Consider the following 12,216-nt stretch of genomic DNA (forward strand, 5'->3'; position numbering starts at 1 on the left):
CTGCAGAGGGAACACAGGGCAGGCGCCCCGATGCAAAGCCCTGCCTCCAGTCCGCGCCGAGCCTTGGTGTGACATTTCCAGCACTGCATGATGTATTAACTTTGGCAGCCGGAGCCAGCAGGCAGGAAAAGCTGCTGGCCCTGACCTGTGATCGCATGATAAAAGACCTGAAAATAAAATTCCTCAAAGCCATTTTAAAGTCGCCAACAGGGATGGGAGATACAGGTGACTCGGAAAACAGTGGGGGTGGAACATAGCTCTGCCCTCCCCGGTACACAGACCAGGCAAGCTGTGCAAGCCTGCCTGCTCCAGGGCTGAAGCCATGGTGATGGGCTGAAGGAAGGAGAGCTCAGGCTCCCATCATGGCTACAGTCAGCCTCAAAATCCCCAGCACATACCCATATGCTGCTTACAGGGCTTATTCCTCATGGAGAAGGGTCTCACCAGAGTCCCTCACCAAAGAGCCCACCAATGTGGGTTTCCAAGTCCCATCTCTCATATTCCCCTTCCCCATCATTACAAGCAGAGGTGAAACTGCATCCAAGAGCCCCTTCTCTGTGCCTTGCTAAGACACCAGACCAGTACCGAGATGACAGCAGTGTGTCTGGTACCTAACACTAAAGAAACATCTTGATTTAGCCCTGAAAAGGTGAGCACCAGCCCGGCTACCTTGGAGTAATTAATGCAACACCTTCTGAAGCTCTGCATGCGATTTTTCCAGGAGCTGAGGGCTGAGCTGGATGCTCTCAGCGCCCAGAGCGACTGCACGGCACCTTGTGGAGCTGCAGCCTGATTTATTGGTCCTAACAATCATTGATTATAAACATCAGGTTGCAATTCCGAGCTGCTGGAGCCGTGGGGTTTCTATTCTGGGCCATCCCAAGTGCTAATTAATGTGGGCTTGGAAGAGACAGCAACCCTGAAAAATATCTCAGGGTTAGAGAGACTATTTTTAGCCTGGTTTTTGGGTGAGTAACAGCCCCAGGACAGTAATGCAGACAGACCAGGCTGTTTCAGCAAAGATGCTACCCAGCCCCGGCATATGTTTCAGGGACAGAATCAATGCAGAGCTCCTTGGAGAGGCTTCCGCAGTCCCTGGCTGCAGCCAAGGGATTCTGCCCAGGCTCGCCTCGAGCCTGGCAGAGGGGAGTGCCATGGGGAAAGCTGTTTGCCTCTGCCACGCTGAAGCCGAAGTCCCCTTGTGCCGATGGCTCACGGCAAAACTCCAGCAAGAGCCGGCGGGAGTAAAGAAGTCAAATTCTCAGAAAGGCCAACCAGTCAGATTTGTTAAGCTCTTGCATAAATCCAGGCCTTTATCCTGACGCTGAGGTGAGAGCCAAGCTCCTTTGCAAGTCCGAGCCATGCGCTTAGAGAGCTGTTACACACCCTGCCCCAACCAGAGCTCATTAGCACAATCACTCCAACGAGTGCAGATGCTCTTTGGGATACATTTCCCGTGCAACAAAGCGCAGCTCTAGCCAATAAAACGCTAATGAACTCATGCCCACTGGGGCTTTAATGAAACACTAACCGTAATTTAATAACAAATTAGCAAGGAAGAGGATTCAATAAAATGGCAATTCAGTCGAGCCGCTTCTTGCATCCCTGGGCTGCGTGGGACAGGCATGCCGAGTCCTCCAGGCCAGAAGATGCATTGCTGATTTTCCCAGACTTTCAAATTTGAGTTTGGGCAAATAGGTGCAAGAAGGGAGGAAAAGCACCCAGGAGAAGGCAGCAGACCAAACCGAGAGGTTTGTGCTGCTCTGTACTGCTCTGCAGAGCCCAGCACACCACTCATGTGCTGCTACCCCCCTGCTTACAGCCCCGGCGTGCAATTTGCTCTGCCTTGTTCACAAGGCTAATTCAGCAAACCAGAGGGATTTCACCCCAAGCAGCAGGTCTGGCTAGGGTCAAAGGGAACATGAGGTTTGCGCAGTTCCTCTAAGTAAGATTTGACCCACAGAGACTGTAAGGGATGAACCCAAAAATGTGCAGGGCAGAATCTGTGCTCAGACCTGCCGGCTCACGGTGCAGCAGTTCACAGCAGCAGTGACAGCAGCTGCCACGACCAGCCCCGCTCAGCGCCCTGCGTGCCGGGATGCTGCTCGCTGGCTCTGGCAGGAGAAAGGCATGTCTCACCACAAGTCCTTGCACTCCCCCAGCAAGTCCCTGCAGCTCCTGGGAAGGCAGTGGCTGATGGTCGCCGTCTGCCCAAGGCACCAGCCCAGGAGCAGTACTTGGGGCTGGACTGGGTGCCCTGCGTCCACCCTGGCTCTCCCCAGCCTGGGAGGGGTAGCTGGCCTTCCGCTGCCTCCTTGGACCTCTCCCACGCAATGGCCAATCCTTTCCATTAGCAGACTGCAGATGCCAGTATGGGCTTTTTGCTCCCAAAGACTGCTGGACATCTCAGGTGGTCTCACTGATGTGCTGCATGTCGACAGGACCTGCCCTTGCAAATACGTGCCCTGCAAGCCTGTTTACTAACTGGGCAATGGGAAACCTCTCTCCATGTGACCAACTGGGACCTCCCTGGCTTGGAGCTACTCTTGACCACAGCTCTGTCAGCCCTGGGCATGGAGATCTGCTGGGTCTGACCACACTTGTCAACATCCCTCCTTCTGCTGTGGAATGGAGAGTGAAAGCTTAAGAGAGATGCAAAGCATTAGGGTTTTAGCTTTCCCTGTTGCTGGGAGGAGAGCAGAGGTGATGGTGGGGTGGGAAATGCCACCAAAGGGACTCTGAGACTGTCTGCACAGCCAGAGCAACTGCCGCTGCATCCAAAGCCCGTGGGCACCAGCTGACCCAGAGGAGAAGAAAACCCGCACATTTCCAGGGACGTTGGACCAATGCCATATAACCCTCGGTGGGAATACATTCTGCATCCCCAAAGGCGCACTAAAAATCACATCATCGCTGCTAACAAGCTTCTCACCGAGCCGATACAAAACTGCAAAACAAAAAACCAAAGAAAAAGCGGGGTTTCTCAAAGCCACCAGTGTGGGACCCACTCTGCTACCAGGAGGGGACAGGGATGCTCAGGGGATGCTTTGCTACGCATCGCAACAGGAGCAATAGGAATGCCTCTGTCACCGGGTGCGGGGAGCTGGGTGACGGCAATTCACCCCACGCTCTCCAGGTGCCACACTCTGATATTCGGTGACTACTTCAGGAGAAAAAACACATCTCCCTCCATGGAGGGAACCAGGATGATAAGCTCAGCTACCGATGGCTCCAGCTTGAACTGCTGAATCCCAGCCTACTGTTTAATAAGGAAATGATACAGAAATAATTATCCAGCTTGGGATCAAGGAAGGAAGGAGGATTTGTGCAATTTCCCCACGATCCCCTTTGTTTCACACCACGTAGTGTTTCACTGTATTACTTGTAACTAACTAAATGGTGTGATGGTCAGAAGAGCTTTCTTGGCCTTCAACCCAGATAATCTGCCCACCTTGGGCATGATTCTGGATATTTAAATATCTGTAATAATACTCCAAGTTTGGGTTAATTATATTAATTATTGGCTATAGAAATGTGGCAATCCCAGAAGATAGATAAGAAATTATTTCAGGGAAAGGGAAACAGAAAATGGAAAGAGCAACAGAGAAACCCGTCTGTTCCTGGACTTGCACAGCTCCACAGTCGGTCTCCAACTGAAGCTCTAAGCACTCTATTAAAATTTTTAAGCAAAGATTGAAAATGAACATTTCAGATATGCCAAAGTTTAAAAGTATTCAAGAAAAAAAAAAAGTAAAGATGGTCTTACTAATGACAAAGAAGTATTAGATCACTTGTAAACTCCAGCTAATTAGTGAATAAAGATTCTCCCTTAATTTTACACTGCCCACAAAAAAACATGTTCATCATCCTAATTAGAAAAGAAACATCTATTTTGTCAGAGCACGAGGGCCTTACCATTGACCTCAGGTTAGTGGGAGTCTATCTTCAACATCTGTCTTTTCTGCGGAGTTCACTATTTAAATAACTTCAGATGGAAAATAATGCCAGCTGGTGTATGCACCATTGCGCAACACATTCCGACTGGCAGAGTATTAAAATTGCCCTTTCTGGAGAACGGAGTAACATATGTTGCTTAATAGAGAGCGCATGTAACCTTGTCAGCTTAGAGTAAAATTATGTATGAATCCGAGTGTGATGGGTATGTGTGAAAAGCATGGAAAACTCAGCGTCCTTAGAAACACGTTATCTATCCCTGTCGCACTGTTTCTACACAGTAAAAGTGTAAGAAAACTTGCAACCACGCACTCCATGTGAGATTAGGCAGATCAGACACTAAAGAGGAGAGATGATATCTTTCTAGATTCATCATCATCCCCCCACATTCACAAGCATCTGAAAAAGGTTAACCTGAATAAAAGTGCCCTCATTTCATTCCAGTCCATCTAAACTGCAGCAGGTACAGATTTAAGTCTGCCCACTAGCACTCTCCATCAGTAAGGGAAGGTACCAGGAATGCTGTATGGTCAGATTATGCTAGCAGAATACAAATAAACAGAAAATTTTTTAATGAAAGTTCCCCTAAATGCATCAAGCTGTCCCTGTTCCCTTCCATGCTTTATCCCCCTCCTCAAAAAAAAAAAAAAAAAGGAAAAAGAAAAAGGTTTACAAGCTTGTACTGGGGAAAGAGCAGTGGTCTGAGAATTCAGTTAATAGGGGAAAAAAGCGATTTCCACAAAACTCATTGCTACTCTGCTAGCCTGGGAAGCAGGAGAAAAAAAATCTGCTATAAGAAAAAGCATAGAAGAGGATGTATTTTTTGCCAGAAAACTGTATTTCTTTGTGTTTATACAGAAAGGACATGAAACTCTGAGCAAAGCCGGATCCCACAGAGCCACCTTGGCTGAACGCGAAGGGCTGGCTGGCAAGGACCCTGCGACATGAGCAGCCCGAGCTCTGCCCTCTGCCCGTGGTGATGCCCGGGCAGCTCTCCCACGGCTCCTGCAGCCCACTTCATCACGGGAATGAAACCGCAAGCGCGGAGCTGGCAGGGGAGCAGGGCAGGGGGCTGGAAGCCGGTGCCCACCTCCCTTGGCACCCCGCGGCAGCTCCTCCTCGCAGCTGGCTGGTACGGCAGCTAATAAAATACCTTTAGAGTTAGACTTTAACCCAAGGTCAGCTCAGGCTAATGAAAGACGTGGCAGACTAGCGAAGGCTTTCCCAGCACTTTGCGGGGAGGAGCAGTACTGTTCTCATGATGAAGAATTAACTTACTACAAAACGACAGCTGAGCTTGAGTTCAGTCGGCACAGGCTCCACAGCTCCAAGAATTAACGACTCGGGGGGGGGAAACCACATACCTTGCAATTTCTGCTGCTGAAAACACAGGGAATGAAAGTAAATCTCAGAAATGTATAGGACATCAGGCGTAACCCACAGGAGGGAAGCCTGAGAAACCTTACTGAGACCCTAATAGCAGTAATTGGGAGGAACGGCAAACAACAGCACCGTGCAGGGGACAAAGATTTCGCTTTACTGAACCACACAAGGAAATGGCAAACAACACCGGTGCCCTCGGATGACTCACAGCCACCCGTGGGCTGTGCGGGAATGGGAACCTGGGAGGGACACGGCCCTTTCCTGGCCGGGCTGCCAAGCTGCTCTGGGGATGGGCACGGGAAGCAGAAGGAGCAGGAAGGCAGCACCTGCTGCCCGCTAGCCCTTCGTGGGGTAAACGACACCCAGAGCTCAGCACCGGGCTCCTGCTGAAGTGCTAGGAGCAGATCGCAGGCAGGAACTTCTCATCTCTTCTTTTTTTCCTTCTGGTGCTTTGTTAACTGGAGGAGGAGCATGATGTGCAGCGTTGGAGGGGCTGTACCACACCAAGGCGGGCAGCACGGTGAGCACAGGACCGCGACGTGCCCGTGTGTCCTGCGAACCAACAGTTTCTTGGGCCAAAAGGCTGGGAAAGCTCACGCGTCGGTAAGGCACACACTGCACCCACCTTGCCAGGTGCAGAGGTGCTGTGTGCTGGGACTGGCTGCATGCACAAGGGATGCATCAAATGCAACCGTGCCTGATAAGGACGAGCAAGCTGCAACGCCACTGTGCGGGTTGAGGTGGAGATCTCGTTAGAATCACGCAGCACAAGCCCAGGCACACTTATGTGGGCAAGGAAGAGGCACAGTGAAAGGCCACCCGATGAGTTTCAGCAGGGAGCACTGGCCATCCAGGAGGAGCCTAACCATTCCTGCTGAACAAGAGAACACGACCAGGATCTCTAAACACAGCGGCAGAAAGAAAAGAGCACTGGAGAGGAAAAGGGAATTATTTAAAATACGGCTTTGACACAGTAGCAAACAGATGCAACCTGGCCAGGAGTAGCCTCGCAGATCAGAAAAGTCCCCGACCATCCCAGCCACACATGGGTCTGGGAATAGCGGGTCGGTGTCCAGCAGACAGCTGGGCACGGTCTGCCCCACGGCAGGGCGCGGAGGCAGCACTGCCTCTCCCGAGAGCCCGGCTGTCAGACGGCTAGGGCAGCAGAGAGCCAGGGGTCCTGCCGGCGGGGTACCCAGGCGTGGAGCATCACTCCCTGCCGCTGTGGTTGCTGCCCCAAAAGCAGAAAGGCACCTGCCAGCCTGCCCTGTCCCACGTCTCCCTCGTGCATTGCCCCAGCTCTGCTGGGGCAGCAGCAGACGTCGGGGGATAAAGCGGCTGGAAAGCACAATACCTCCCGGGAGGGTGGTCAGCTTTATCCAAGAGGCATTTCTGAACAAGGCTTCAAAATACCTGACAGTCCACTATTCTGGCTGTGCTTTAAGCCCACAGGGGACTCCTCAAGCTTGCTGGAGGAGAGTACACTGGAATACCTGCTTAGCCTACTAATCTGATCAGCAATAAATGGAGTAAACACCATTTTTAGAAGACTGCCTTAAGCCACCCTACCAAAGTGCTGGGCTGCTGCCTGCGTCTGTCGAGGACTCCCCCGACCCTTCGCCATTGGCATGCAATCCCATTGCGGCTTCGGTGAGGATGTTTTACCACCCCAATTCCCACGTGCAGCTGTAAAGTACCTGCCCATGCCCATGCCCCACGCACCAGCAGGGCGCTCGCCCATGGGATGCCAGCAGCACCTCCCTGCTCCCTCCCGGGGCTGGGAGACAAAGAGGCAAGGACAGCAGGGAGATTTGGGGATACCCTCTTTGCGGTCGCTTTGCTTGTGCTCCCTTCTCCTGTCACAAAACCTGGGATAAACCAGCCTGCAGCGCTCGCAACTGCAGTGGGGATGGCTCCCATCGCAGGGCACGGAGTCACTGAGACATTTGGGGGCTAGACTAAGGTTCCCACTGGCTCCATCGGCAAACCGCCGGCACGGCACAGGCAAACGTGCTGGACACCTCCGCCATCCTGCCAGCTCAGGTTTGAGCGGCTCCTCGGGCTTAAATTTCACTCTGTCTACACCCCAATGCTGGTGGTTTTGCCAGTAGCTAGACTTTGATTAAAGGGCACAGTAATTTGGAAGGAGGGGAGGAGTAATGAAGTATTGGATGCTTGTTCTTGGGCTTAACGATGCTTTTTAAAACTCTCCCACGGTTCCTCAGAGTTTGCATTTGCACATATGGGAAAATGTGGCTCTGAGGTGCATGTGTTTGTCTGAAATAAGATATGATTTTGGTTTGTACTGACAAGGTCAGTGCCTATTTTCCCATCCAACTTCAGGTTTAATTTTGGTAACCGTCTGTGATGGTCGCGAGTACTGATGGGTATAAATGGGAACCAGTCTAAAAATACCCATGTTGTGAGAGCAGCAGAGCAGAGTTAAGGTTGCTGCTTTGAAACAATCCCTGGATCAGAGCATACCCGTTTATCATGCAAAATATATTTTCCAATAACATTGAATACTTCACAATAAATTCCTTCTGCTCAGTTTGCTATTTCCTACCAGATATCAGATAGCTGCCTTGATCCACTTCCTCCAACCTCCTCTCACTACCTCCAAGTTTCACGAGTTGAGGTGGCAAACTGGGACACGTACACAAGCCGTCTTCAGTCTAAGCAGTTTCACAGGAATCTCAGAGAAATCAGAACTGGTAAAAATTAAATCAATATCAATCATAGGGTTAAAATGGAGAAAGTTCCTCTAGGTAACAGCTTATTCTCACCCTCTCTTTTGCAGACTTCCATTTACAAGATTATTTACCTCCCTTACAAGAAACCCTTAGGGGATCCACACTTCCCTGTCCCAATCTTAAGGTTTGTTTTTTTGGCTTTTTTTTAAACCCTTAAAATCAGAGACTCAAAGGAGACCCGAGGCACATCAGTGTGTCTCCCCCTGCCAAGGCAGCCTGCAGACGCCCTGCATGCCGTGGAAGCCCAGCGCTGGGCAGGGGGACGCAGCAGCAGGGCGCACACGAGGGATGCAGCCATGCGGCCGGCGGTGCAGGAGCACGCTTCCCAGCAACATCCCGCAGCTCCACCCAGCAGCTCATCAAAGCCGCCAGCGGGTCCCTGCGCACGTGTCATTGTTCACTTACTTCATGGGGGCTTCACTAATACCGAGCTTAGAAGAGAACGCTGGGGACCCCATCCCAGCACAGCCGTATCATTTCTCCCCCAGCTTGGGCACACGCAGCGACGGCTCCGAGTGGGAGCGACTGCTCCTGGGCTGGGAAAAGCAGCGCTTCTCAGCCAGGTGTGAAGGTCACTGCAGACCGTGCCGCAGGCTAGCCCCCAGCCTTGAAAACATCTCTAAACCCCTTTCAGAAATCCAAGGAAGTGGTAACAGCACGGACCGGACCTGTGTGGGAGACAGCAAGCTCCCACCTGCCTTCACACGCTGCCATCTCCGATGACCAAGCACAGCACGTGCAAATTAATCGGTGCGTGGGCGCGTATGGGATACTGGTCGAACTGGTTGCAAAATAAGCAGGCTTTGAGCTGCTCCCTTCAGTTAATGAAAACAAGGAGCGGGCTCTGCACGCATCTGCAGGCACCGCTTTCGCACTGCTTTTCGCAGCCCTGGAGATAGAAAACTAGAGATGAGCTGTACACGTTTTAATACTTACCACCTGTTGCTAAAATAAGCAGAAGCACATTCCTTGGAAACCCCACATCTGACTGGAATTTGTGGTATTTTTAATTAGATACGCATTGGTTCGACCTAGGCAGGCAAAGGCAGCGAGTGCACAAGCTGTTTGGTGACGGCTCCTTGCGATCGCCCTTTGAAGAAGGTAAGAAGCTACAAGACCCTAGAAATGGCCTCTATTCATCCAGCCTACAGTGGGTTTGAACCATGTGCTAGAATGAGCTTGGCTTAAAGAAAAGCACTGCCATTTGCAGCAGTTTAGTCATGCCCATTTACTCTAATCCCTAACTAAACTCCTGCTTCTTTCTGGCACTGGCAAGACCTGATGCCTTGAGGGACCCCAGGAGTGCCGGGTGCTGAGCAGTGCAGGTAGTGCCCAGCCAGCCACCCTCCTCCGCCCCAGCAGGAAAACAAAAGTTCTGTATTCAAGATTAGCTTTCTTCCCCAAATGCTTTCTTTCTAAGACAGACCCTGCCTCAAGGCAGCTGAGATCATCCCCCCCTGCATGGAGGGGGCTGCAGGCAGGGCTGACACCACGGAAGAGCGCAGAGTCACCCCAAACCCACCCCAAGGGCAGGTGACAAAGAGAGGGGCACCATAAGAACATACCCACGCAGGGCTTCAGAAAGGGGTCAGCTCAGCAAAGCGAGCTGAATCAGAACACGGCAAGATTTACGCCCCAAGTTGTGAAATACAGGATTTATTTCGGTAATTTTTTTACTGCTCACCGAAGAGCTGCTCTCCCACAGTTGCATAAAAAGCTTGAGTAAGAGCGGTTGAGAAGGCTGATGAGAATAGCCAGGCAGAAAAGCAGTGACAAACTGAAGGAAGGCAAGCTGGTAATACTGTAACTAAATCAGCAATTATGAAATTCAGACAATTAATAAAGAATGAATGAACAGCAGCATTAAACGCTTAGTGCATCAGAAACAAGCCAGCCCTGTGGGGCTCATTAGATGCTGGCAGTGCTCAACTATGTTTCTAGGTTGTAACTGGAGAAAAGAGGTAATTATTCATATCACACTTGTTTCATGGTTCCTATTTCAGCAATAACTAATGCAGGTATTAAAAATCACTAAATTCTACATGTTAAAGTCAACAAGTCAGAATCATGTCCTTTAGAGAGCTTTAGAAAGAATTACAGAAAAAATTCCAAGCTAATAAAGTGCCAAGATTTCAGATGGAGTTAGAAAACAGCCAATATAGGACTTGATATCAAGCAAAAGGATTGCAGTACAACTCGGCACAGCACTAATTCTATGCAAGCTGAAATCCTAAACTATCTCAATGAAATTAAAAGCGCACTTCACAAAGCTATTAGGCTGGCTAAGAAACTTAGAGAATACATTGCTGTTTCCCCCTTTACATGCATTTTGACAAAAATGTTACCTAAAGTGATGACACAGCCCAGATTAAGGGGCTGAAATCCACCTCACCGGTGGAGCCCCAAATAAAGCTCGGGGAGAGCTTCCTCACGTCGAAGGCTCTTTGACTTTAGGCAAATGCAGAAGATCAGCTAGCTGGGAGTTGAAGTTGGATCCATTTAAACCACAGAAAGACACGTCTTTTTTCACAGAAAGCTCAACAGGACCTGCACCCCAAATCACACTCACCACCAGCTTTGGGCCAATTACTCCGGATTTCTCTTTTTCAGATATTAAGGATTTCTTAGCAGGTATGGAGAGGTCAGCAGAAATGTGCTCTTTGTGTTTCCAGTACTGGAGAGATACACACATATCCCTGAAATTCCTGGGGATCAGGGAGTGTTTGAAGGAGTCCAGACCAGTCCCATCCATCATGTTAAGAGGGAGTAAGAAAATGTCATCGGAGCAAAATGCCAAAACAAAACTGGAGGCCTTGGAGGGAAAAAGAAAGAGATGGCTCTCTATAACGCATATCACTATTGCAATCCAAGAACAACACTGTAAAACATCAACAGGCGGGGCTGTGTTCAGTTAAAGAGTTAAGTTGAAATTTAACCATCTTTGCTGAAGTTGCCTGTGGTGAATACCCACTTCGGGCCGATTTTTGCAGTTTCCGCTGAAGCGGATCAGCAGTTTCCATAGGCAAGCATATGACAAGGAGAACTGGTTTGGCTGGGGTTTTTTTCCCACCATGTTAAACTCATGCTGGTAAAAACCAAGCAACAGATTAAGAAAAACTAGGATTCTCCATCAGGCGAGCCTGGCCCGAGAAGGAAACATTTCCTTCTCTGAAAATTCATCCAGATTGGGCTACATTCTTCCTCCAGAGTCTTTGCCCTGGGTAGACTTCCCTCCAGCCTGGGAAAGTCCAATGCCTCCAAAAATCCCATTTGAAGCACATCACTTCACGCACCGACTGTTGTCTACAGGGACACTGGAGCAGCCAGGGACGGCGTCCGTGGCCGCAGTCCATGCCGAGAAGCAGCAGCCTGCCCGCGGGGCGAGGAGGTGCAGGCGGGAGGAGGCAGGGGACCTCCAGGGCTTTCATCGCGCCTTGCACGCTATGGCCCTTCTCCGCTGGGACTGGGAGAGTGCTCGGCTCCTTTATCTTGTTCTTGGCTGTGCTTGTTGTTCTGCTGTCCTACAATAGATGCATCCTCTCCTCCAGCTCCCTAATTAAATGAGACACATTCCACAGAGCAGCTCACACAATAGTTTTTGCAGCCTCTCCTCTTAAACAGATGTGATCCTTTCCTCTGGTACCTCGCACCGCAGGAACACGCCGTAACACACCCACCCTTACAGCTCTCACAGCCACAAAACCCCGCGCCAAAATCCTTCTCACCTCGCCACAGGCTGCGAGGCAGGCTCTGACGCTGCTCTTCCCCCTTGGCCATTTGGTGTACAGCATCCCCTGGAACATCTTCCTGCTGCACCAAGCCAAAACCACCAAGAATTAATTTTAGCAGTGAAGAAACTAGGGCATGTGGCATTTTTTTGCGAGGCTGCAGCTCCGCGCCATGCCTCTTTTCTGAGGTGATGCAGCAGAGGAGAACACTTCAAGAAATTAAATCAAGGGGTCCTTGGCCTTCGAGGACCAGCGGAGAAGCACAAGAGCAGAAAAGATCATACACAAGAGTAGCATTTAAAGTGCTGACTTCAGCTTGGTTTGATTTTAATCCGGTCTGGTTCCCTGCACAGGGATGTCTCCCTCGGGAGGAGACTGACAAGTCACTTAGTTTCCCT

The 12,216-nt window shown here is 50.4% G+C and overlaps 1 protein-coding gene across 9 annotated transcripts in view; it reads right to left on the minus strand.

Moving 5' to 3' along the window:
- The window catches only part of LOC115349249 (nitric oxide synthase 1 adaptor protein), a 47,587-nt gene that overhangs the window by 16,823 nt on the left and 18,548 nt on the right, over positions 1-12,216 (minus strand). For 2 of the 9 annotated variants that reach the window (XM_041128016.1, XM_041128015.1), the window contains exon 1: positions 11,816-11,895. The exons of 6 other annotated variants lie outside the window; for them this stretch is intronic. In XM_041128016.1, the coding sequence (XP_040983950.1) occupies positions 11,816-11,893 (78 nt within the window). In that variant the 5' untranslated portion in view covers positions 11,894-11,895. Of the gene's footprint in view, positions 1-7,903; positions 8,049-11,815; positions 11,896-12,216 lie in introns of those variants that run through there. One more of the 9 variants, XM_041128017.1, reaches the window with a different exon arrangement.

This window comes from Aquila chrysaetos, chromosome 12, assembly GCF_900496995.4.
Source record: "Aquila chrysaetos chrysaetos chromosome 12, bAquChr1.4, whole genome shotgun sequence".
Taxonomy (NCBI): domain Eukaryota; kingdom Metazoa; phylum Chordata; class Aves; order Accipitriformes; family Accipitridae; genus Aquila; species Aquila chrysaetos.